The following is a 26476-nucleotide window of genomic DNA, read 5'->3' as shown; positions in this document are numbered from 1 at the left end:
CATTGTTTACCGGCTTCACTCCGCCCCCTGACCAATCAAATTTTTTTTAACAGCAGGGTGAAGGTGTATGCATATTTGTGTTAAAATTCAAACAAATTATATTTGTTTTAAAGACTAAGTATAATGAATTTAAAAAATACACATTAAAGTAAAAAATCGAATCAGGGTGTTTAATCAACATTTTTAACAATATATACAATCGTTTGCGAATCTTGCCATCGCGATGTAGAAATTTACATATTTTGACATAACGTCATCTAGTAGCTATAGGTTACATTAATTATTACGTGTACAGCTTGAATAAATTAAATATAAATATATAAATAAACAAAATTTAAATTATACAAATAAAAATATCAGTTAATAATTAATTAAATGTGAACTTGACTTTGTAATTTGTAAAGATTTGATTGGTCAAAGGGGGCGGAGTCAGGCCGGTAAACAATGACAACTCACTGCATTCTTAACGCGAACAGACTATAGTTAGATTTCGTGTTCCTATCGGCGTGGCAATGCTCACGCGATGTGAGGCTTCGTTGGCACTCGGCGAGGACGGGGACTAGGCGGGATCCGGGGGGGAACGGCGTGGACATTGGGCGATACGCATACGAATATTACACACAATTTACTTGTACACAACGATTGATATAACGTCCGGATAATTTCAATCGAATACGAGACCGAAAAATAAATGAAATCCCCAAGGAATGTAAATTTAACTGTTTCCCCGAAAAACCCTTAATATTCCACTGCATACTTAACCCTACGCGATTGCAAAATATACTAATGTTCAATCGAACTACTAATTTTCAGATCCCCACTCGACAGGCTCCCTTCTAAAACGTCTTTCGTATTTATAAAAAAATAATTACAATACTTTTTAAAATATAAAATAAAAGATCTAAAATATTTATGACGATCTCAATTACCGATACAAGTACTCATTTATATTTCGACATTATTTCAAATTTTTAGAAAGGAGCCTGATATATCTGAAAAAAAAAAATATATGACATAACAAGTGTTTAAAGTCAGACTTTTAGCTTTTATAAAAATAAAAGGTAACAATTTTATTTGCATATAGTAATATAATATACAACTCAATATGTATTTACATATACATAAAAATATTTTCATTTAATATACACATAAACAATACTTTATATCAATCGTACAAGTTGCCCGTCGTGAATCAAACGTCGTCATGCCAACTGCAAAAAAATATTACTTCCAGCACATCCAACATTATTTTTTAATATAATATGTATTATATGTGTAGTTATTTCTTTACATTATATCAAATAATATTGCATAAACTATCTATATATCGCAATTTTTTATAGACATCCAGGCGTTACTTTTTGAAAGGAGAAAAAAACGTTAGTAAAAAATACAGATTATACAATTTTGATTGGAAGCAAAAGTCAACATCACGAGAATTCATTCGACGAGGGCAACTCAAACATACAAATCCATTAAATAAAATACAACGTAAAAATACTATTTGGTATATTATATAGCAGATATCTAGCCCGCGTAAAATCTATCAAAGCAGTATATCTACATCGACACCGACATATATTCGTACACATATATTAGTCAAAATAAACCAGTCACAAATCACAGTTGACATAAATTCTCGATTTTTACTAAGTCTTGTAATTTGTATTTTAAAATAGTAGTTAACACATCAATTTTTTATATACTTAAAAATATAATCGAAAGGAAAGCCTAGTGGAGACACGAATAAATGCTTTTAGACAAATATGTGTATAAACTTTTTTGTTATTTTCTCAGTATACATTATCCAAAAACTATTAAAATGTTCACAATTAACGTCTAAAGGGATACACTTGGTACAAATGTTAGTCAATATTTAAGATAACACAAGCGCACGAAACAATTGACAGAACAGTGATCGTCAAGAACGGTACTAAAATTAATACATACGAAGGCATGGACATCGACTCCACTGCAAGCTATAATATACCAGCGACGACGTCGCCCATACAAACGAAAGCAGACAAGTATACGAATCCGATAGCGACCGAGCCGACACGAAACGACTTCGGGCCGGTCCGATGCGCGATGTGCGACAACGCTACACGTCAGCACAATGTTATTCAAATTTCACAAGTTTCCACTATGGAATATTACGCGTCGGCGTCGCGCGCGTCTAAATCAATTCGAAAAGTAAACTCCGCTGCGAGTGCGGCGCCTAGATGCCGCACATGGCGGACAGGCGAGCGCTGAGCTGCACGGGGAACTGGTCAGTGAAGCGGCGCCAGTTCTCGTCGCCCACCTGCGCCTTGAACCCGTGAAGGATCTTCGTGAACATCTCCTTGAGGTCGTCCTTGGGGTGCGACCACGACGCCACCGCGTCGCAGAAGAACATGAAGTCGGGCACCACGCCGCCCGGGTTGACCTGGATCATCTGGCAGATGCCGCGGAACGCCGAATCCTTCTCGTCGTTGTCGCGGATGTTCCGCAGCGACGTGCACCTGCGGGGAGGGGGGGGGGCGGGCCCCGTTACGGGTCGTCAGCTCGGGCGTGTCTTATCTACGGGCTTAGTGGGGAGGGGGACCGCTCGCGGGCGATCCGATCCGAGGCGTCTCTCTGGGCAGTGTGAGTGTCTAGAGTTCGTTATGAAGTAAGTCCTACATGATGATACAACTAGAAGGCAAATGATAATTTGATTCCTCTCGATATAAAAAAGGAATATCAACGTGTAAAAAATAATAAAGCATATTAACATAATTTGACTAAATATATATAAATATATACAGAAAATATAGTATCAGTTAAAGTGAATATATTATTAGAGAGTGTCCAATGAAATCATAATTAAATAGACATTGAGTAGCATGTTCCAAACTGAAAGCAAACGCAAAACGACGCGGCAGTGTGCAAGGTGAGAGCTCTCGGTAAGTTGACGTTCCCTCCGTTTGCGTTTGTCTCGCAGTTTGGATAAAACAAAATAAAAATATAAAATTAGCATCTCATATATATTTAGAAAGCGGATGGTGTTCAACACACATACAGTACAACACTGAAAATAAGATGATTAAACAAATACCACCCCATATATCAGTGATACTCAAAGTGTGGCCCGAGTCACATGCCTGGTACAACAAAAACGGGATCAACTTATCGGGTAAAACAATACAACATTAATAAGCCACGAACAAACACCATCCACGATCGAAATAATAATAATAATCGATAAACTTATTCGATATTAAAACGTAATAGTAAATATAAAGTAATAATAAAAAAAATTGACTACAGACCACTGGCGTACGAATTGATGTAAAACGGGTGCGACGTCGTGGGGGCACACATAACCTAGCCGACCGATAGTAATCGCTACGCCACGACAACCACGACAACCGAGAACAAAACCAAGAAAACAAATCAACAAACCATTCAAAACATAGTTAAATTACATAAGTACAGCAACATATCGGTGCTACGGGTGGAAATAATATCGGAACACTTCGGAGACGGCGTTTCCCCAGGCGCACACTGAGCCTCTAGGCACACCCCACTAACTAAGGTAACAATGGCTCAAGATGCAATGGTCGCTCAGTATCGCTATCTCTAGCTGTGTTATAACATACATATAGATATATACAGGAGTGAACGTTTACGGTGGGACAAGTTAACTCTGATTTGAATATTTTAAATTAATATATTAATACATTTTAGTATTTTAAGATACATAGACTTGTTTATAGAATATATCTTGCATTTGATATGTTAAAAATTAATACAAACGTAAAATCGATATATGATGAACACATTGTAACAAAAGCCGTGAAGAAGGTATATAATCAGTCATGACTGCCACCAAGGATAACTTTTTAAATTATTTTAGCAAATAATAAAAATCATTAACGAGTGTGAACTAAATATGAAATAAGATTCGACATCTCACTTACCTGTGTTTTCGAGTAACGTCTTAGGCGTGTTAGGCCTATTGATGATGTCTACGAGATGACTCAGTACGAGAGGTATGTACTTCGATGTTTCCGGTCCTGGAAAATATCAAATGTAATCACGTCTCCATATGTATGAAAACTTTAAAGCTCTAGTAGTTTTATGTCACACTACCACATTTAGTAACTATTACACGAGGTCTGTTTATTCCCATAATAAACCAAAATAAAATTTGATATCTGTGCAATTTATGTAAACAGATTCTATGGTATAAATATGTAAGTATTATTTAAAAAGCTAAATATACGAAATCGGTTTGATGATCAGATATTATTTATATAGTATTGGCAATCAATAGTAAAGAATACACATAAAAGCTGTTGATGTTTCTGTTGATATTCGTATTTTTATAAATTTCGTATTATCTTCGGAATTAACTTTTCAAACAATTCCGCTGACATAACTATATCGGCACTGCTGTAGTGTCATATCTCCCACATACAAACTATACACACACATTAAGTAAAGTAACTGCCTGTACATTTCCCACTGCTGAGATAAGGCCTCCTCTTCCATTTAGGAGAGGGTTTGAAACATATTCCACCACGCTGTTCCAATGAGGGTTGGTGGAATACACACGTGGCAGAATTTCTGTGAAATTTGTCACATGCAGGTTTCCTCACGATGTTTTCCTTCACCGCCGAGCACGAGATGAATTATAAACACAAATTAAGCACATATAAAGTGGTGCTTGCCTGGGTTCGAACCCGCAATCATCGGTTAAGATGCACGCTTTCTAACCACTGGGCCATCTAGACTCTCACACACATGCAGGCACAATAAATGCGTCACCTAGTTTGATGCTGATCTCTCCGATGGCCCACGTGGCGTTGTTGCAGACTGAGATGAGCTCGGGGTTGAGGTTCATGCCGAGTATGGGCAGGAACTCCGGTATGTAGGGCAGCACGTGTTGGAAGCACGCCTTTGTCAAGTCGCCCAGTAGCGCGAACGATGATTGTCGAACCTGTAATTTATTTTTTTTGTCTCATTAAACGATTACCTTGACCTTTGACTTTATATTCGAATTCGTTTAAGCTTATTCTATTTCTTTCAATAAAATTGATTACAATTTACTACAATTAACTTTAATATGCATACTTTTCAAAAAAAAATAGTTTATTAAGTTTTAGAAAAACACATTCAAAGTAAGTAATAAGTCCACTAGAAACCGGGACAATTGTGTGCTGAGATAATGTAGTGGTTGAACAGGTGAATCTTATTATTATTTTGATTTGATTTATTGCTTGGCCAAAATGCATCACCAATTTTGTTTTTAGAAATTGTCTCATGCTCAGTGCTGAAAGGGAACATAGCATGCAGGTACATGTGTTCAAAGACAATATGTCACATTTGTATACCATTTCACTTGCATTGGAGCAGCATGGTAAAATCACTAAGACTACAGCCCTTCAGAGGCAAACCGAGCCAACAACAGTTGCCGAATGTAGCTGTTATGTTAAAAATTAATTAAAATCAAACCTCTGGCATTGGATCCTGCATACACTGGTACAAAAGTTGCATAAGATTAGAGTTCAACACTAAATGGTTGATGTGTCCGTCCAAGCCCTCCGCGAGACCGCTCAGCAAGTCCAAAGCGACTATCATAAAGTCTTTGTCTGGTGCCTCAAATTGTTCTGGACTCTGGCTGTTGGCCTGTAATAAAAAACATTAAACTGTAAAAATTTTAATATTTTGCAGTTGCTTTCTAAAACCAAACAAGACCATGAAGCGTAAGACCCAAATCTCATAGTTAACAAAACATCTAAGTCTAAGAATTTTTTGTATATCTTGTCTTTCTAAGCAAAAACAAAAATTGCACCCCATAAAGTGGCGCAAAAGTTCCTTTCGACTGTTCTTCTCAGGTCTGTGTAATCTCTCCCGAACCGGTAGTTGTTTTTAATTTTACAATTCATAAGTTGAGTGTGATTTTGATTCCATTTAATTTAAATGATTGAGTGTTGACATTTAAATGATGAGTTTTCACTCAAGGTTAAGAGCATAATGTGCAAGTTATACATAATCTCTACACTAATTCTAATGTATCGTAATAATCTAACGTAATCGCAATTTTCAGCATGTATAGAAAACGGCAACCGGGGATTAAAAGTACAGAAACTCCGACGAGAAAATGTTTTTTTTTTATAATTACCATTCAAATAATTCATCTCTGAGTATAAGATGAAATAATATACTACGTCAGATAATACTCTGTTACATTTTTATTCTTGAAACTAAACTGGAACAGACAATGCAAGTGCTAAACCTAGCTTTTAGAAGACTCAGAAGTGCTTTTATTTGTTACAAAATTGTATCAATCTTTCAAAATCAAACAAACAAAATGTTCCCATTGTTTCATTGTAAATATAATGTACATATATACATTATACATAGTAATGATATTACAAACACTTATATACATTGACCCAATTGTTTTCTACACTTATTGAGCTTATCATATTATGAGTTTGAATTTAATCTGATATGTTTATTGAATTAATATGTACCTATTACTCATAAACATAATATTACTTCATATAGATATACTTCCTATAGGCACATATGTATGTATGAAAATAAATTGTTTATACTTACAATATTCTGATTTAATGTTTGTTCTATTAGTGATACACATCTCCTGAATACTGGTTCACAATACGGTAGGAATCCTGACTGCAGAGCTGTGGCGACTGATGACAAACACTAAAAGAAATAATACAATTTAATATAATGCAATATGACAGAATATAATTGCTTTTTATATAAATAGTAAACATGATATTTATGTTGACAGTTTTAACTAACCTCAAGTAATGGAAATAAATCTTTATCTTCGTCCTTTAAGACATTCCACTTCGTTATAAGGGGCGGCATCAATAGATCAATATACTCCTGCTTGTTCAAATGGTGTCCCACTGAATCCGCTAATGTACCGATAGCGTCATACAATATTAACAAGTTTTTGTGCTGATATCTGCCAAAAGCGTACACTAGCGTCTGTAGAATGTGACCCAAGTATGGAACCAGTTCTGTACAAGCCTCTTCCTCTAATGTGGCGAACGCGGAACACGCTGCTTCTTGTACGCGTTTGTTATTATCAAGGACTCGTTTTAAAAGCTGCAATTATATTATAATATTTAACAATCTATGATAAAATTAAGGCAAAATATAAAATCGATACAGCTAAGCTATTATTTTTACTACTTTATTATATTTGTATTATAGTACACCTCCACCCTAAATTTATTTATTTATTATAATGTCCTATGCCAACCGGTTGCCTGGAAGAGATCGCTCTTCTAGCGATAAGGCCGCCGATTGTATACTCTATAACAATTTTTTTTTCTGTTTTAAAATTTTTTTTACTTTCCTTGGTGTACAATAAAGTATATTTCATTCATTCATTCATTCATTCTAAGCCAGTATAGAGAGCAAGCCAGAGATCTGACCTCGGTCATGACGGGCCGCAGGTAGAGGTCGTGCGACTGCGACACTATCCAGTGGGAGTAGCGCGAGAGCGTCCAGCACGTGATGGCGCGCACCAGCGCCTTGCTCTCGGCCAGGCAGCACACGAGGTAGGGCACCAGGTCGGGCAGGTGCGGCACCATGCCGCCCATGCAGCCGTCCGCCACCGCGCCCACCGCCAGGATGCCGCTCTCCTTGATGACCCAGTCGTCGTGGAACAGCGTCTCCTTGAGGATGGGGAAGAGCACGGGCAGCAGGTCGGCGCCGAACACGTTGGCGAGCACGTCGAGCGCGGCGGCGCTGCACTTGCGCAGGTTCCAGTCGGACAGCGAGCCGTCGTCGTCGCCGCCGCCCTCCTCCTCGTCATCCGACTCGCCGCCGCCCGACATGTTGCTGTCGCCCGCGCCGGCTGCCGACACGACAAACGAAACATTAACTAACAGTTATTGCTTAAATAAAAAATAAAAAATATTTTATTTAAAGTTGAATTAGTTGCTATAGAACGAAACATTTTAAATTGTTACCTAACAATTATTGCTTAAATAAAAAAAAAATATATTTTATTTAAAGTTGAATTAGTTGCTATAGAACGAAACATTTTAAATTGTTACATACGAATTATTGCTTAAATAAAAAAAAAATTCTTTTATTTAAAGTTGAATTAGTTGCAAGAGTAGCAAGTTGCTATTACTAGTTATGTTAAAACCTGGTATATCTCGGGTATGTGTGTGAATTTGGTACTATCTTATTCATATCTGTCATACACTTAGTTATATAATATTTTAGACATACAAGTTAACATTAGGTAATTTATACTCTAATTAAATACAATGTAAACAACTACACCACAAACTAGGCTGCTTGTTTACCTTCAATGTCCAATAAAAAATTAATGATTAAAACCCAAATTATTTTATTTTACTGATAATTAAATATATGAAGTCAATTATATTAAAATATTTTAGTTGAATCATAAAAATATAAAATCAACATTCCAGATTTATCATATCCATTATTATTGTATAATATTGGAATGCACAAATAAAATGTAATTTCTATGAAGGTTATCAGAAGTATATGCTTGTTAGATCCATAATATATTGTACATTTAATGGCGTGCATAATATCACGGGTAATAGCTAGTCACGTTTTGGATAAGGTCAAAATCATAAATGGTATTAGCATGGTTATTGTACAAAATATTATCATGTATTATATTTTATTTTAGTTAATCTGAAAAGCAGACTGCCTACCACCCAGTGGAAAATGGCCACCTTAGTTTTGCCTATAATATTAGCACTGAAAGATTTTTGATTAGTATAACTTAAGCAAGGAATACACCACCAGCATAGGATGATAAAATATTATGACATTTTTAATAAAACAGGCTCACTCGCTATCAAACCAATACATGGCAATACAAAGTTTTTTTTTCTATCAACCACAAGCACACTGATGCTTTTATTTTGTTGTATTACAAGTTCAGTGTTACCAAGAATTTAATTGTAATTAAACTAACATTGTATATCAATGAAGTACAAACACCTTTATAATCCCATAGGCCAAAACTCTACTTGAAAAAATTAGAAGAAAATTTTTTTAAAGTCAATGGGTGCAAAAGAGTCGAGTTGGCCCAGTGGTTAGAACGCGTGCATCTTAACCGATGATTGCAGGTTCAAACCCAGGCAAGCACCGCTGATTCATGTGCTTAACTTGTCTTTATAATTCATCTCGTGCTCAGCGGTGAAGGAAAACATCGTGAGGAAACCTGCATGTGACAAATTTCATAGAAATTCTGCCACATGTGTATTCCACCAACGCGCATTGAAACAGCGTGGTGGAATATGTTCCAAACCTCCTCAAAGGCAGAGGAGGCCTTTAGCCCAACAGTGGGAATTTAAAGGCTGTTGTTGTTAGGTGCAAAAAGTTTTTCCTAAATAATATGGCTAGGACTAGTTGATAGCTAATTAAGAATGATTTCAAAAGTTTGATAGTCTCACCGTTGTGCTTGATGGTGTGCGAGCGCGGCTTGTGGAAGCGCGGCCGGATGTCGGACTCGCGGTCGGGCTCCGCGTCGTCGGCGTCGTCGTCGCGGTCCCCGCGCAGCAGGATGACGTCCATCACGGAGTAGCGCATGCCTCGCACCAGCACCGGCAGCAGCGCGGGCAGGCGCGGGCCCAGCACCTGCACCACACCAAGACACTTATACCAGCGACCTCACAAACAGCACTGAAGAAACTATCACTATTTTTGAATCAAATGGATAATGTAGTTGTTCTTATGTGTTTTTTTTGTTTTTTTATGGTATAGGTTGGTAGACGAGCAGATGGGCCACCTGATGGTAAGTGGTCACCATCACCCATAGACAATGATGCTGTAAGAAATATTAACTATTCCATACATCATCAATGTGCCACCAACTTTGGGAACTAAGATGTTATGTCCTCTGTGCCTGCAGTTACACTGGCTCACTCACCCTTCAAACCGGAACACAACAATACTGAGTACTGTTATTTGGCGGTAGAATAACTGATGAGTGGGTGGTACCTACCCAGACGGGCTTGCACAAAGCCCTACCACCAAGTAAAATAAATGAATACTCCCTAAATGAATACTCAAACAATTTTTTTCAACAAAAGCTTTAAATTTTTAAATTCAGTTTTCTGGGATTTTTTGAATGTGAAAAAGCAACATACAAAAAATATTTTAATATTTTTTTTATTAATAGTACCTATTCACTGCTGATAATAACATTTTACAAAAATCACCATTGCTTGATCTATATTATATATTTGGAATAGATAAAGGAATAATTAAATTCCAATACATCCCATTAAAGTAAATTTTCCCTATTAAATATAAATCTACTAAGAATCTAGTTTGTGAATTTTTCTTACCCAAAAACTTCAAAAATTACATTTTTATATACTGCCTAAAAACCAATGGGTACTAACTAAACACATTTTATCATTTATATAATCTTTCATGAATAAATACTGATTATTCCACAAATAAACATTATTTATTCATGAAAATCAACAATAGCTGTATATTAATGACAAAATTAAAAAACTCTATTAAACTTTATCATAGGAATAAACATCTTGTCACAGAAAATATTTATTGACTTTGCAGTCAGAAACTTGGTGTTACAAACTTATATTGTCTATAACACTGATTCTATAATCAAAATAATGATAAAGTATTATACATAATATTTAAAATTTAAATATTTTTAGATGTAAATTTAAAAATTGGCACTAACCTCTCTGCAAACATTCTGTTCAGCTAACGATAACCAAAATTCACATGCTTCTAAAGCTACACCCTCTTCAGCGTCTTGTGTACGCATTAACATGTACTGTTGAAAAAAGAAAATCATATGAAAATTTTGTGCATTTTTTTGTTTAATCTATTTAATTACCAATTTAAAACATATTGTATCAAATTTAATATATTAGAGCACAATATTTAAATTCAATAATAAGTTAAAAGGTACATACATATTGTAATGAAAATTCAATATTATGTAAAGAATATTAAGTCATAATTACCTCAATTATGTTAGGTAAGTATGGTATGAGGCGATCTAATCTAACTTCTAGGAGTAACACTAAAGCATGACAAACATTTTTTCTAACATCTGGATCTTCGTCTGCGGCCAAGTGAAATAAGTTCTGAAAAAAATTAAATAAAGAATACACTTTGTTAAGTTTAATTTCTATAGATACTTTGTCAATGGAAAACAAAAATCTTACCTCTATAAAGGAATCAATGTGTAACATCAATGCCTGTGTTCTTCCCATAATAAAATAATTGACACAGGCAATAGCGTGACATCTTATTTTAGGTGATGAGTGACGGAAAAACTGTAAGAATTTAGGTATCAAAACATTTAACGGTCTATTTAAGGCATCACTGTCCAGTAGCTCTGCTGTGTCTTCACATATTTTTTGTAGAGCCCCAAATGCTCCCTAAAACAAGAAATGTAAATTATCATAATGGTCCAAATTCACTACAAGATCAATATAGACTATATACCAAAACATGTTTTTTTTTAAGTTATATTCAATATGGTATTTACCTCACAAACATTGTAATCCTGTGAATCAAGCATCTGACATAATGCTGGCAATAGTTCTGGCCATGATGTGAGTTCTCCCTTGCTAGCTATAGTTGTTATAATTATACCTACAGTAGCCCGAATCAGTGGGGAAGGATCTCCAACCGCTGATAAGCATTCTCGCTTTATAAACTCAGCTACTTCAGGTAAAAAGCTGTTATAACGCGCTTTTACGTTATTCTTCAATATTAATCCGCTTAAAGATCTTGTTGGTTCTGCTTCAGTGACCAAATTTGTCAATACAAAAATTAAGTAGTTGTTGAAGTCGGGATATTTGTTTAATTCTTCCAATTTCTGAGATTACATTGTTATGGAAATCAAAATCTGTCAATGACTGTCATGTCGGAAAAATCGATTTCATTACGACCGTGAAGATAACAGAGCTGCCGCTAAACAACCACTATATATAATAATCAAACTTAAGCTACCCTTTAATTTTACAACAATTGAAATAAAATCAATAATAAAGCGGTTATAATATACAAAAAAACATCCACGCCGATATATGCAATAGCTTGAAATTCTTAAAAAGGATACTTGTTGAACTGCTCTTTGAGTAGCAGTGTCTGGTGATTGAGACTCCTTAAGAAGTGTAAGTATTTGTCTTAGTCCTTCTTCTTCAGGTTTCCACTCCATTTTCATAATAATTTTACGAAAACGGTTGTATTTTACTCAGTCCTGTAGAAATCAACCATGCCAAAATTTGACCATTGAGAGTTGCCAGATGTTAAAAAAATTTAGCGATGGTAGACAAAAAGGATACAAACTATACTATTGATACTTTTTTTTTTATTTATAAAACCCAATGTAGGGGAAATAAAATTGTTGTTGAAATTATTAAAAATAAAAAAAGATTATATTTTATTTGTAAACAACAAACAACAAGAAAATTCACAGGATAGGAAAGTAATTAAGAATAGTTAAGTTATTTTGAAATAATTCAGGTTACATTTTAACTTTACTTATTTTTCGAACATGTTGCAGTATGCGATTCATTGGTAGCTTTATAATAGCTTAGTATTGAATATTGATTAAAATGAACGTTGCAGTGAATGTAGATTGCCCAGATTGGTCTGAATAAATAAATACAAATATGTGCGTATATAAATCATGCATTCCTAATTGCAGCTATATATTATTTTATTTTAATTATAAAATATAAATTTTTATACAAGTAGCTTTAATTAAAATATCATTTATCATTTCAACAACTCAATTAGTAATAACCACTTACTAAATATGCATTAAAAATCATTTATTTATCATACAGAAAATTTATAGGCTCTACAATAATATACCAATGCCTACTTATATAGGATATAAAATAAATATTTCGAACAATTTATTGTCAATGTCAAAGACATAAAAGTTCTAATATTTATTTTAAAACTTATTTGTTGAATAAAATTATTCTTACCAATTTACATTAGACAATTGTAAATACCAATATATTTCATAATGCCTAAAATTAAGGCTGAGAAAAAATCAAGAATTCACCATGAAGTTGCCAAGCAAGGTAAAAATGTTTATAAAGATGAGGTTAGACCAGCATGAAACAAACCTTATTTTTTGAAAAACAAAGTTTGTCTTACATTTTCCTATATCAACGATCGATGATTTAAATTTTAAACAACTTTATCATGATATGTATAAGGACCTTGTGGAATTGTTATGAGTAGTCATATAATTTTTATTTGAAAATATAAATAACAAAACAAGTGCTCAATACTAACTTTAGTTACTTCACTTGAGTGATTTTTACATAACTCAAGGGAATTTTCCACATTTATCTAATTATTTTATGTTATGGCTGCTATAAATATTTCCTAAATAATTACTATATATGCAAGCAAAACTAAATCACATAATTTCTTCTGCAGGAATTCAATTTAACAAAGATTTTGGACAGCATATTTTAAAGAACCCTCTTATTATTACTTCTATGTTGGACAAAGCAGGTCTGAGACCCACAGATGTTGCACTTGAAATTGGTCCAGGTACTGGTAACATGACAATGAAAATGCTTGATAGAGTCAAGAAAGTAGTTGCCTGTGAAATTGATACAAGGTACTTTAAATTTTATGAAAAAAATATTGTTTCTTAATTATACAGATATTACCATAAACACAAATCCTATTTTAGTTTACCAATGTTGAAAGTTCTAAATTTATTTTTCAGGCTGGTTGCAGAACTTCAGAAGCGTGTTCAGGGTACACCGTATCAAGCCAAACTACAGATTCTAGTTGGTGACGTCTTAAAAACAGAATTACCATTTTTTGACATATGTGTTGCAAATATACCTTATCAAATAAGTTCACCATTAGTGTTTAAACTGCTCCTTCACAGACCCTTCTTTAGATGTGCAGTTTTAATGTTTCAACAAGAATTTGCACAGAGATTAGTTGCAAAACCCGGTGACAAATTGTACTGCAGGTTGTCTATCAACACTCAACTCTTGGCCAGAGTTGACATGTTAATGAAGGTACATATAATACATTCTTCGATTAAACAATTTTTTTTTTAATTTAACAATATTTTATTATTATGGATGTGTTTTATATAATTATTATTTAATTTTCTTGATTGAAATATTCTTAAATTATATTTATTTTACAGGTGGGTAAAAATAACTTCAGACCACCACCCAAAGTGGAGTCAAGTGTTGTCAGAATAGAACCAAGAAATCCTCCTCCACCAATAAACTTTGTAGAATGGGATGGTCTGACAAGAATAGCATTTGTTCGAAAGAATAAAACTTTAGCAGCTGCATTCAAACACAATACAACAATGGCTGTACTTGATAAAAATTATAGAGTGCATTGTTCTTTACACAACAAGGTGAATAAGCAATTCTAAATAAATATAAAATAAAACTCTTATTAAAAATGAAATGCTACAGTAGCCTGCCCCTAGTCCTATTATTATACTGTTTAGTGTTTAGTTAATTTAATGCTGACTTCTCCATTTTTTTCACTATCACAAACTCTTATATTAAACATAACAAAGCCACTAATTTTTAATAGACTTTAATTAGCTAACTTATGTATTATTTGTTCTTATTCAAATCGGTTTTTTACTACAAAAATATTTCTTTTTAGGAAATACCAGAAGATTTTGATATGAAAGAAAAAGTGCAAAACATATTAACAGCAGCTGAGGCTGATCAAATGCGAGCAAGGACAATGGATGTTGATGATTTCATGAAATTATTACATGCTTTTAATTCAGAAGGAATACACTTTGCATAATAACAGTTGTTTATTTTCAGACATGGCATATTATTTAGACAATGCAAATTCTATTGTACATTTCCCAATAAACTACTAAAATCTATTTGAAATGATATATATCATTATTATGTTTACTTCGAATCAAAAATAAGGGAATTTCTGTAACCTCTATCAGCAAAATCGGAATCTTTAGTACGTTCAGATTTATAAGGAAAACCAGGTTGCCCTGGCAAAACCATAGGTTTAGTCCTGGTTACCCTCCAACCTCCTTTTCTAGTCCAATCCTGAAAGTTAAAGATTATTTAAATTTATATTAGGTATTTATATGAAAAAAAAATTTACATACTGTTCTTTATATATACTTACATTTCCACTGTATTTAAAGTAATAATGAATTGATAGAATCCCAACAACTGCTAAGCCAAGTTTCCCAGTAATGTATCTATAATCTGCTGCACGCTGCACTCCCTAAAATTACAGACGTTATTTATATATTTTATCAGGATTATATTATTTTTATTTTACATAAAATTAAGATGAATAAAGAAAATAGAAGATGCTAAAGCCGTTGATTATAAAGATAAATGAACAATATCATCAAATCATTCCTAAGCTCAGACACCATCAATCAAAATGTTTTTTTTAATAAAACTTAATTTATTAAAAACTTCTCTGTAAATTGGGTTATTATCAAACCTTCGTCAGCATCTATGGTATCTTAACAATGTAATAAAAAATTAATTACGATATGAAATGAAGTGTATTAAAGAAATAATTATGATATCATCAAAATAATAGATTATAACCTTAAGCTATTTACAATATTATGTTAGGTTAGTTTTGTTATGTAATCTTACCAGCATAGGTGTCAGTTTATTAAATAATACATCTAAAGGTTTTCGATAAAAGCGGCGTATCGGATTTGTTCTTTCCTTCCAATACTCTTCGACGTGAACTGGTTCATTCGAAGCTAAAACCTGGTCCTTTAGCCATTGCTTGCGCCAAGCTCTTTCAGCGTCAGTCATACCAAGACATCTTTCTCTTTCAGATGCCACACGACCTGCAATGGCTATGGGTTTTACGCCCGCTGTCTGAGCCATTTTTGCCTACTTTAATTATCCTCGGATAACTGATGTCTAGGCTCAATTCGTAATATTTTTCCCTTAACTGACATTGACAATTATTTTGACATTTAAAATTCACTTTATTTTTTTTACGTTATTGCGTCCTCCCACTCCCGAGTAATAAGCCATACAGCTTTGAAATATCTAAACAATACTAATACCAATACTGAAGATTTTTTACTCAATCTAAAAACAAAAGTGCGATATGAAACTTATATAAATTGTGGTTCATTACGTTTTAAGTTATCTATAGATTTAAATAAAAAAAATTAATAATTAAGAGTAAGTAACCTATTTATATTTCTACCATTTAAATCCAATTAATGTTCCTGAGTGTTTTTACTGTTAAACAGCGTAACTAAATACAGTTTTTCTTTAATTTCTTTAATAATGTGTTATCTTATCTGTTGCATTTTGCTACCAATGGCAATAAATTGGCAAGTCGCGCCGTGTGACAGTGAGATAAATTATTTTTTCAACGCAAACCTTAATTTTTGTTTACGTTTATTTCGTATTTATATAATTGTTAGCAGTTGTTGGAAGAGGATATCATCATGCCTCGGTACCATACAGTAGAAATTAATAAAACAGAATGGATTGTACCTGAGAGATATCAAATGCTTACACCTGTGGGTTCTGGCGCTTACGGTCAAGTTTGGTATGTATTTATTTAGAATGGACAGGCACGTTGCCAGTATTTATTTTTAAGTTATTTTTTTTGTAAAGAAGATCACATTTAATGTATTGATTATAAGTAATAAATGTAGTAAAAATGTTGAAGGAATTAAATAGAGCACTGGTTTGTGTGGGTGTAACAGGTTTCATGAACGTCCTATCATTTTAATTAAATATTATCTATTGATTATACTGATTAAATAGCAAACAAATACAGTGTAGCTTAAATTATGCCAAACTTAAAATAACTGCTGGGTATATATTGTAATTAGTCTATTTATATTCATATTTTTTTTATTTTATACACTATAACAACCACATTAATCGAAAATTCCATCAATAATTATAATGTAATAATCATAATACTGATAACAAGATTTGATAATGTATAATCTTAAATAACTTTTCCAGCTCTGCCATTGATACTTTGCATAATATGAAAGTGGCCATCAAAAAATTGGCAAGGCCCTTTCAATCAGCTGTCCATGCTAAGCGAACATACCGGGAACTGAGGATGTTAAAACATATGAATCATGAAAATGTGATTGGTGTGTATAAATTACTTTGTTTTTATATTAAATAAGTTAATATATACCTAAAATTCCTATTGTCCACATAATTTAACTGATGAAATGATGTCTTAAAATTTTAATGTGTACCAAAATAATAAATTTTGTATTTTACTAATATATATATAGTTTAGTATATTGCAATTAAAGAAAGAATATTGATAAACTAATCTTATATTCGCTTTAATTTTCACTTCTAAAAATCTGATAAGAACTTTTGAAAAATCTAAGATAATATTCAAAAAGCAATTATATATTAAATTCATAATGACTGTAATCATTATTCAGGCTATTGTCCTCTTAAAGTTTCAATAGGCAATAAGTACTATCTGACTACAATTGTTCTTAGTTAAAATTTCTCACATTCCCAATTTTAATGAGAGATTGTGATCATGGACCATCAGGCTACAACATTTTCTATTTCTCTATGATAAAAGAAAATAGTGCAATACTTATACTTACTTCAGTATATATTTATACTTAGGGTTTTGTAATTGTTTAAACTAGTTATACAATTAATAATTTACTAATGCCATATTAAATTTATTGCAGGTCTTTTAGATGTATTTACTCCTGAACGGGGCTTAGAGGAGTTCCAACAAGTTTACTTGGTAACACATCTGATGGGTGCCGATTTAAACAACATAGTTCGCACTCAAAAGCTGTCAGATGAACATGTTCAGTTCCTTGTCTATCAGATCCTTAGAGGTCTCAAGTATATACATTCAGCGGGAATTATTCACAGGGTAAGAAACTGGAAAAATATTTGTTTAGAATATTGTGAATTTTTTCTGATTAAAGATGCGTTATAACATTCCCCAAAACCTATTCTAGAGGAATTTAGCATATCCCTGTTAATATAAGAATTGAAAGGTCTATTTTTTTATGGTATTTATTTTATTCTCACACATCAGCATAACATAAATCTGAAACTTTTCAAAGATATATTTTATAGGCTGAAGTGGAAAATGGACCATTAGATACAAGGAAGGGAAGCCAAGTGTTGCATGTTTGAAATATTGTTATAGATTGCTCACCAAAGTTAGCTATCAATATTGCTCTAAATATAGCTTGAAGGCACATTAATAACTATTGTAAATGACATATGGGGATGAGTTTGTTATTTATTATTAGTTTAAATCTATATTACCATTGTATGGTGATCAGAATTTCTTTAATAATTCTAGGACTTGAAACCTTCAAACATTGCTGTAAATGAAGACTGTGAACTTAAGATCTTAGATTTTGGTTTGGCTCGACCAACTGAGACGGAAATGACAGGATATGTTGCCACAAGGTATGTAAGAAGTTTTAATATAATCATATTAAATACTATTAGAAATTTATCTAGTATATTCCATATTAAACAAAAAATAAAGCATTAAACACTTCAACAAAAGTTTATTCATATGAATGCTGTGTGTATAAGATAGGATCAGATATTACTTTATATTATTAAGTAGAAAGATATTGAAAGATGATTTTTATATGTTGAAATAACAATTCTTTATTTTTTGTTCAAATATTTGAAACCACGTTTTATAATCATGTGCTAGATGTTTTTTTTTATAATATTTAGTTATTTATACAGATATTTTTTTAGAATGCAGTGATATTGTGAAGTTTTTCCTCTGATATAATCTTTCTTTATTTGCTCAATTTCTTAAGGTACCACAAGGTCAGAGAACAATCTCTTGAACCCCCCTCTTACATCCTTCATAGAATCAATCCAACTTATAGCCGCTATATCGAATATTATATAAGAGATATTATTTATTTAAAAAAATCTTGCAAACATTCATATCAGATTTACCACAAGAGAGTCGAGATGGCCCAGTTGTTAGAACGCGTGCATCTTAACCAATGATCGCGGGTTCAAACCCAGGCAAGCACCGCTGATTCATGTGTTTAATTTGTCTTTATGATTCATCTCGTGCTCAGCGGTGAAGGAAAATATCGTGAGGAAACCTGCATGTGACAAATTTCATAGAAATTCTGCCACATGTGTATTCCACCAACCCGCATTGGAACAGCGTGGTGGAATATGTTTCAAACCTTCTCCTCAAAGGGATAGGAGGCCTTTAGCCCAGCAGTGGGAATTTATAGGCTGTTGTTTTTGTTTGTTGTTACCACAAGTGTTTTATAAGGCTGTATTCAAACCAAACGTATGTTATGTGATCAGACTCACTGAGCCCCAGTGTAAACGTTCACGTAACCAATCAGCGTCAGCGGCCCGTAGTGACGCGCTATGTTATTCGGCCACCGAAAGTCTGCGCATAGTGTAATAACGTATTTGTTAGATGTGAACGAAAAAGTGAATATGAATGGAAATACATTAAACTACAGAACGCAAGCTCACTTTCAGCGGCTGCCAGTTCGTTTGGTGTGAACGCAGCCTAATAGATAAAAAAACGAATGCTCATTTCGTTCGTTTAAAAAGTGTGAATTGTATTTAGTTTCATCAAAGAAAACTGCTTTTCAAAATAAACTAGCTGAGCTAATAATTACAGTAAATCTAATTCTCGGCGTAAGTTTTTGGATCTACGCCCCCTTTATGTATTATGCCTTCAACTGCAAACCACAAAATATACAACACAACAACAACAACAACAGCCTGTAAATTCCCACTGCTGGGCTAAAGGCCTCCTCTCCCTTTGAGGAGAGGGTTTGGAACATATTCCACCAGGCTGTTCCAATGCGGGTTGGTGGAATATACATGACATGAATATTTGATATCATATTTATTTGATACACTTGGATATTGTCTGTAGGTGGTACAGAGCACCAGAGATCATGCTCAACTGGATGCACTACAATCAAACAGTTGACATCTGGTCTGTCGGATGCATCATGGCCGAACTACTGACCGGCAGGACTTTGTTCCCTGGCACAGACCGTATCCTTTTGTGTACTTCTAATATTTCATTTCGTAGATGTACAGTAGATTTTTTAAATATACCTTGTTTTATTTTCGTACTTGTACCATAACACCTTTTACACTCTATATTATTATTTAAAAAGGATGGGCCTGATAAAATATTTCTATTACTTAATGAAGAAAAAACGAGAGGTATGTAATTAAATTAAATTTTAAATATAAATCAGGTAAGTTTTAAACACTTTATAATATTTATTATATAAAAAATATAGGATAAGTTTATTTTTTATTAAACAAATAAAAAAAAATGATTACACGTGCAACAAAGATTAAGCGATGCAAAATGTTGCATTGGAAAGTCAAATATAGAAATGTTTCACATAATTATGTAATTAAAATTTATTCTCATCGCGCCCCAAGACGTTTCATTTTAATAATGACATCACATCAATAATAAAACATCCGAAAATGCTTTATGTGGTAACACTGTATTTTAGCTTTCAACGTAGCATAAATTCACTTTATTTCGCTTGTAAACCTTAATGGACGAACAGATATTCATCAGTTAAATTTGATCATGGAAGTACTTGGTACACCAGCACAGGAATTCATGCAGAAAATATCCTCAGAGTCTGTGAGTATATCCATACATTGTGGGAGATTCGGGTTGCAGGAAATGTACATACTTGAATATGTTTAGATGTAAGAGAAATCTGCATTAAATATTAATATTGCCCATATAACCTATTCCAACCACAGGAGTAAAGACAAATAAACAACTTTGATATTGAAATGACGTGATAACATTGGTCGAGATCTTAAATAATCTATGGTATTACTGCTAGCGCGCACCGATGATTTTTGTCACGGTGTCTGTTTCGTAACTCTTGTCGAGCCCGTGAATATGTATGGAGATGCGCGCATGTTACGACGTGACAATTGGGTGACATTTGTCTTCGCCGACCGGCGAACAAGCCCGTGACGAAACTGTCAGCGTCTTTACGTTTTTTCATAGCAATGCGCGCACTAGAGACAAATTTTTCACTCTAGTCGTCAGTCTTTCGCTATCTGCGTTTTGACTGCCGACTTTGGCGCGCGCAAAATTGCGTCACCATCTATTCAAAACGTAAACATTAATGAAGACGATACTGATAATGATATTCTAATCGAAGAAGTGACAATGACAAAAACTTCAAAGTCACCGTGACAAAAATCACCAGTGCGCGCTAGCTCTTAATCTATGGATTAGTTTTTTGAATTTTGACGAATATTTTTAAATATTTATAAATATTTTTTTAAATGCATGGAATGTTTTAATTTAATTGTTGTTTATCTTTACTCCTTCGTTTGGAAGAGGTTATAGAAAATAATATTTGTAAGTATTGTACGTCATGTATATATATTACAAATTTGTAAATAAGTGTTGATAATAATCTGCATATGGGCACTTATTAAAAGCTTGTTTAATACACACTGTGCTTGGACTTGTGCTTAAATTAAACTCTGGTTTTGTCTCGTTACTATGCTTGTGTAAGTTTGGTGCTTGCCTTAACATTAACGCGTCCAGATATTGATCATCTCACAAGAATATTGTTTTTGTGCGGAAAACCAGAACAAGAGACGATTGACAAAATAATAAGCGAAGAGGTAAGCTAACTAATCAGTAACTTTGATGATTAATAAACCCAATGTTAAATGTTGTTGTAAATTTATTGATATTGTGCCTTATGAGAGAGATGTTCCAAAATTGTTGAATATACATATATTTTATGACAAAATTCATAATTGGGTCAGTTTATATAAATTTAGGACTTCGTGTCGCGCTTCTAATGCTTTTGAATAATAAAATCCGAATAACTTAATATTAACATCGCCGAATAATTTGTTATTCGCAGAGAGCAATTAAATGAAAAACTTTTTATTCGATTATTAAGCAGTTATCGCTATTATATTTAAATTTGTTTTTATTTTAACTCATTCAGTGTTTGCGAGCATTGTAACCGTTTTGTCTTGATCTTTGTGGTTATTTGTATAGTGTCGCGTGTTGTCTCTTTGATACTTTTAAATGTTTTATTATTATTAGCGTTTATTTGTTGAAGTCCCATCTTAGTAAATAAAGCTTAAGAAAACCCGTGGAAATGGGTAGAATATAAAACTTATAATACATAAGTATTACCGATAGTTTATTATGAAATAAAGAACATTAGCGGATTTTAGGAAACGAATGCACATAGCACATTTCTATAATAATTGTTAATATCTATTGGGAGAAAAAGTAAACCGAAGTTTTTCAGTGGTTAGTGAATCTCAAGCGATGATTGTAAATATGTGCTCCGTTTGTAATGCATTTCGTACTCAGCGGTGATGGAAAACATCATGAGCAAACCTTCAGTTTCAGATAAAAATCCACATACGCAATTCGCACTTGTATTGCCTAACTTGTCTCGGAGTAGCGTAACGAAATAAGCTCCAAATCTTCTAAAGAGGAGAGGAGTTTCAAATTCAAATTATTTATTTGTAAAATTTTTGAAAACACCATTTTTGTACCAATTTATATTTGTATGCCTAGTGGCGAAATTTTTGTTGTTTTCAAAAATTTTACAAATAAAGAATTTGAATTTGAATTTGAGTGTAGCCAGGTGCTAATAACGGGCTGTCGGTTTAAAAACGATCGTTGTGAAAATTTCAGGCACGTAATTACATCCAGTCGCTGCCAACGCTGAAGAGACGCGACTTCCGCGAAGTATTCCGCGGCGCGAACCCTCTCGCCGTCAACTTGCTCGAACTAATGCTGGAACTGGACGCTGACAAGTGCGTATTACTTTATAAAACGTTATGTATATTCACAGTGACATTGATCGCTTTGATAAAATCAGCGATAATCATTGTATGTGCTCTAGGAGTAAGGAGCTTATAACGCCAGGTTTCCGACTCCGCAAAGTCAATAAGTCCTTCTTGGGGCAGGGTATCCGCTTCTATAATAAAATTCCGCAGACATTTTCGACTTTGCCGTTTAGTAAATTCAATTTGTAAAAAATACATTGGTACAAAAAGCATATTATTCAATACAAGATTTTATAGATGATAAAAAAGCGTGGAGCTAATACCTGTTGACTTGCACGCAGGATATATTTTAATTTAAATAATTGTATATAACTAACATGACTTTGTATTTTTAAATGTTAAAAAAGAGTAACTATTGAGTTTCTTGCCGGTTCTTCTCGGTAGAATCTACTTTCCGAACCGGTGGTAGCTTCACTTAGTTGTAAAATGTCTATTCAAAAGTGCTTGTAAAAGCCTACATGAATAAAGTTTATTTTGATTTGATTTGATTTGAAAATCATCAAAAATGTTAAGTCAAAGTGTTAAGTTATGGCTTGTGTATAAACCTAATAGGACCAAATAGATTTAGTTTTTGAAGTATGCACTGGTTACACAATTTATAACATATTTTTTTCTGTTTTAATTCAAACATTAGTGTCGGTTAATCGTTTCTTTATAAGTGATTGCTTACTATTACTAACCTAACCATAACAACAACAACAGCCTGTAAATTCCCACTGCTGGGCTAAAGGCCTCCTCTCCCTTTGAGGAGAAGGTTTGGAACATATTCCACCACGCTGTTCCAATGCGGGTTGGTGGAATACACATGTGGCAGAATTTCTATGAAATTTGTCACATGCAGGTTTCCTCACGATGTTTTCCTTCACCGGTGAGCACGAGATGAATTATAAAGACAAATTAAGCACATGAATCAGCGGTGCTTGCCTGGATTTGAACCCGCAATCATCGGTTAAGATGCACGCGTTCTAACCACTGGGACATCTCGACTCAACCTAACCATGCGCAGGCGCATCACGGCGGAGCAGGCTCTCGCGCACGAGTACTTGTCGCAGTACGCTGACCCCACGGACGAGCCCGTGTCGGCGCCCTACGACCAGAGCTTCGAGGACATGGAGTTGCCCGTTGACAAGTGGAAAGGTAACCTGCCTTGGTTGTATTCTAGAAATACCATTCCAGAAGTCTTCGTATCGTAGCAAAATCCTTAGGCATTTACATTGTTACCAAAAAATTAAGATTTATGTAGCATTTCTGCACTATCTAAGTAACTTATATATACGGCCGATAATCCTGAGGTCTTGGGTTCAATCCCTGAGTCTGGTCAAGAAAAGGGTTTCCATATGAGAAATTTAGTTTGACAGTGCTGAAAATCCCTTGTCCCTCATTTGAACTTCCGTTATGTTCGATGGCCCTTCCAACGGCTTATGAGTGAAGTAATTCAGAGTGTATCTATGTATGCGCCATTGACCAGGGTTTTGATAGAAGTGCTGGTTAAAAATATGGCTTATTAGTTTCTCTCCAAATTTACACGGGAGTTGTGCCCTCAAATGGCTCTACTTGACTACACCAAGTTTGCTATAGTACGCTTGCGCAGTCGCTCAGTTAACAAAGACAGCTGTGGTCGAAATCGGCCAGGAAGATTTATTTGTTTGATTTGTTTATTGGATGCCTCTATATCTATAAAACATATTTATTTTCTACAGAACTAGTATGGAAAGAAGTAGTGGAGTTTAAGCCGCATCCGCAGCACATGAATACGGTGATCGAAGTCAACCCCTCGTAATTTACATATTATCGTATTAAAAATATATAGGCCATAGGCCATTTTAATTATTGGACTAGAATGTAATATATGGAACAGGCGTCCGGATAACTTTATAGAACGGAAGAAAAATGTTTTCAAAGAGTATTAATACGCCTCTATGAAGGTTATATATTTTTATTTTTTTCGTTTGATCATCTTACATACAAGCCGTGTGAAATCATTTTAAATAAAATTAGAATTATAAAATGTCTGATAAGGGGAGCAACTAGCCCGGACGTCTGTCTCCGCTATCGAGAGTCAATTCTTATACGTATTGATTATATGATGTTATTAAATAACACTTTTGTGTCGGTCAGTATGTAACAGTATAAATAAACTTAGAACTTCTACAACGATAGCAGCCTTACTTGTCTATGGACGCTTGTGTTAATTTCATAGACACATTTTTAATAAGTTTATTCCAAGTACGTATGTATATCGAAATAAAATAAGTTGTCTTATTAAAATTTATTGTAGAGTTTATTGAGAACGATGAATTTCGTATTTTATATTTTTAAGTAATATTTATTCTTTTGCCCTTTAATGAGCTTTGCGTTAATTATTTGTATTTTATTTTAATCTTAGCGATTTAAAAACGATCTAAGAGCTTTATTTACATCTTACACTTTTCAATCTTATTCTATTCTATGTAGCTATTTCATCCGTTTGGATGAATTTTAAAAGCAGTGTGATGGAAATTGCCTAATTGTATTATTAAACACTAAAATGCAATTTGAAATATTTTACGCTTTGTATTGCTTTTTCGATAATAAGTGCAATAACATCGAAATTATTGTCTTTATCTTAATGTATGAAAAAATGCATACTGGAATATACCGTCCATCTTAGATGGCTTACATTATTGCTCATTTTTTTTTTAAAGTAAGTTTAAGAAAGGAAAAATATATATATTTTATAAACAGGTTTAAAAACCGATTGCCATAATCAGAAATGTTACCTTCAATTAATTGCCACATCAAGTACAACTCCGTCACAATAGTTGCAAAATTGATTTTCATGTCTGTGGCGCAAATCCTTAATTTAAAATATTTTCTTCCGTAGTGTACATGACGTTGTTGTATTCGATGTGCGACGTGCAAGCAAGTTTTATCTTGTTATTGTAATGTATTGTTATTTTGACTTAAGTTTAGTATTTGAATGAATATAAGTTTACCTCGAATTTATCTTTTATTTCGGTCACTTGTCCCAAATCATAAATCTGAATCAGAAAAAAAATATCCCTTTCAGTCGTATATAAAAAAAGTGATTTATGATTTTTCGTCACTTTAGGTTTACTTACATATTTAAGACAGACTTGGAGAAAGAAACAGTTTCACGATCTTTAAATCTACCAACTGTATATAAGGCCGATCATTACATCCACCAACTGCATATAAGGCCGATCATTACATCCACCAACTGCATATAAGGCCGATCATTACATCCACCAACTGCATATAAGGCCGATCTTTAAGTCCACCAACGGCGTACAAGGCCGATCTTTTAATCCACCAACTGCATATAAGGCCGATCATTACATCTACCAACTGTATATAAGGCCGACCATTACATCCACCAACTGCATATAAGGCCGATCATTACATCCACCAACTGCATATAAGGCCGACCATTACATCCACCAACTGTATATAAGGCCGACCTTAAATCCACCAACGACATATAAGGCCGATCTTAAATGCATCATATGCATATATCCCATCTTTAAATCTAGCAACTGTAGTAGTGTGTAATATAAGGCCTATTCCAATCG

General features: G+C 33.7%; 4 protein-coding genes across 5 annotated transcripts; 2 read left to right on the top strand and 2 right to left on the bottom strand.

The window, feature by feature from the left end:
* Window positions 1-366: 366 nt before the first annotated feature.
* Window positions 367-12320, bottom strand: LOC124540634 (transportin-1). Its single transcript, XM_047118330.1, has 14 exons — window positions 12122-12320; window positions 11546-11878; window positions 11220-11435; window positions 11016-11138; window positions 10727-10822; window positions 9462-9645; window positions 7446-7870; window positions 6802-7113; window positions 6592-6699; window positions 5479-5652; window positions 4792-4963; window positions 3942-4037; window positions 3291-3366; window positions 367-2501 (listed from the first exon to the last, which is right to left on the bottom strand). The coding sequence occupies exons 1-14, from the start codon at window positions 12224-12226 to the stop codon at window positions 2219-2221; spliced, it is 2703 nt and encodes a 900-aa protein (XP_046974286.1). The 5' UTR covers window positions 12227-12320; the 3' UTR covers window positions 367-2218.
* Window positions 12321-12917: 597 nt separating this feature from the next.
* On the top strand, window positions 12918-14835 carry LOC124531217 (probable dimethyladenosine transferase). The gene is made up of 5 exons (XM_047105714.1): window positions 12918-13100; window positions 13465-13651; window positions 13763-14066; window positions 14201-14422; window positions 14683-14835. The coding sequence occupies exons 1-5, from the start codon at window positions 13043-13045 to the stop codon at window positions 14830-14832; spliced, it is 921 nt and encodes a 306-aa protein (XP_046961670.1). The 5' UTR covers window positions 12918-13042; the 3' UTR covers window positions 14833-14835.
* On the bottom strand, window positions 14830-16002 carry LOC124531223. Its single transcript, XM_047105726.1, has 3 exons — window positions 15672-16002; window positions 15181-15282; window positions 14830-15098 (listed from the first exon to the last, which is right to left on the bottom strand). Exons 1-3 carry the CDS (start codon window positions 15912-15914, stop codon window positions 14946-14948), a joined length of 498 nt encoding a protein of 165 aa, XP_046961682.1. The 5' UTR covers window positions 15915-16002; the 3' UTR covers window positions 14830-14945.
* A 353-nt stretch (window positions 16003-16355) lies between these two features.
* LOC124544170 (mitogen-activated protein kinase p38b-like) lies at window positions 16356-25885 on the top strand. Of its 2 annotated transcripts, none has more exons than XM_047122638.1 (9): window positions 16356-16596; window positions 17025-17161; window positions 17735-17928; window positions 18370-18479; window positions 19954-20078; window positions 21628-21707; window positions 22750-22871; window positions 23911-24041; window positions 24605-25885. In XM_047122638.1, the coding sequence occupies exons 1-9, from the start codon at window positions 16493-16495 to the stop codon at window positions 24682-24684; spliced, it is 1083 nt and encodes a 360-aa protein (XP_046978594.1). In that variant the 5' UTR covers window positions 16356-16492; the 3' UTR covers window positions 24685-25885. The 2 variants fall into 2 exon arrangements, with proteins under 2 accessions (XP_046978594.1, XP_046978586.1); XM_047122630.1 differs by lacking the exon at window positions 21628-21707 and adding an exon at window positions 20615-20694.
* Window positions 25886-26476: the final 591 nt, after the last annotated feature.

The sequence above is a fragment of the Vanessa cardui genome, chromosome 1 (genome assembly GCF_905220365.1).
Source record: "Vanessa cardui chromosome 1, ilVanCard2.1, whole genome shotgun sequence".
Classification (NCBI taxonomy): Eukaryota; Metazoa; Arthropoda; class Insecta; order Lepidoptera; family Nymphalidae; genus Vanessa; species Vanessa cardui.
This window is presented reverse-complemented; position numbering and strand designations above follow the sequence as displayed.

What these genes read in the sequence shown, in the direction of transcription:
- LOC124540634 (XM_047118330.1), bottom strand. Translation starts at nt 12,226, where the DNA reads ATGAAAATGGAGTGGAAACCTGAAGAAGAAGGACTAAGACAAATACTT. An exon ending in ATTTATTTCCATTACTTGAG is followed by an intron (nt 6,700 to 6,801) that starts GTTAGTTAAAAC and finishes TATTTCTTTTAG; the next exon opens with TGTTTGTCATCAGTCGCCAC. An exon ending in AGAGATCAGCATCAAACTAG is followed by an intron (nt 4,038 to 4,791) that starts GTGACGCATTTA and finishes GATATTTTCCAG; the next exon opens with GACCGGAAACATCGAAGTAC.
- LOC124531217 (XM_047105714.1), top strand. Translation starts at nt 13,043, where the DNA reads ATGCCTAAAATTAAGGCTGAGAAAAAATCAAGAATTCACCATGAAGTT. An exon ending in CCATGAAGTTGCCAAGCAAG is followed by an intron (nt 13,101 to 13,464) that starts GTAAAAATGTTT and finishes TTTCTTCTGCAG; the next exon opens with GAATTCAATTTAACAAAGAT. An exon ending in GAGTTGACATGTTAATGAAG is followed by an intron (nt 14,067 to 14,200) that starts GTACATATAATA and finishes TTTATTTTACAG; the next exon opens with GTGGGTAAAAATAACTTCAG.
- LOC124531223 (XM_047105726.1), bottom strand. Translation starts at nt 15,914, where the DNA reads ATGGCTCAGACAGCGGGCGTAAAACCCATAGCCATTGCAGGTCGTGTG. An exon ending in ATAAACTGACACCTATGCTG is followed by an intron (nt 15,283 to 15,671) that starts GTAAGATTACAT and finishes CTGTAATTTTAG; the next exon opens with GGAGTGCAGCGTGCAGCAGA. An exon ending in ACTTTAAATACAGTGGAAAT is followed by an intron (nt 15,099 to 15,180) that starts GTAAGTATATAT and finishes TTTAACTTTCAG; the next exon opens with GATTGGACTAGAAAAGGAGG.
- LOC124544170 (XM_047122638.1), top strand. Translation starts at nt 16,493, where the DNA reads ATGCCTCGGTACCATACAGTAGAAATTAATAAAACAGAATGGATTGTA. An exon ending in GAATCATGAAAATGTGATTG is followed by an intron (nt 17,162 to 17,734) that starts GTGTGTATAAAT and finishes AATTTATTGCAG; the next exon opens with GTCTTTTAGATGTATTTACT. An exon ending in ACAGGATATGTTGCCACAAG is followed by an intron (nt 18,480 to 19,953) that starts GTATGTAAGAAG and finishes TATTGTCTGTAG; the next exon opens with GTGGTACAGAGCACCAGAGA.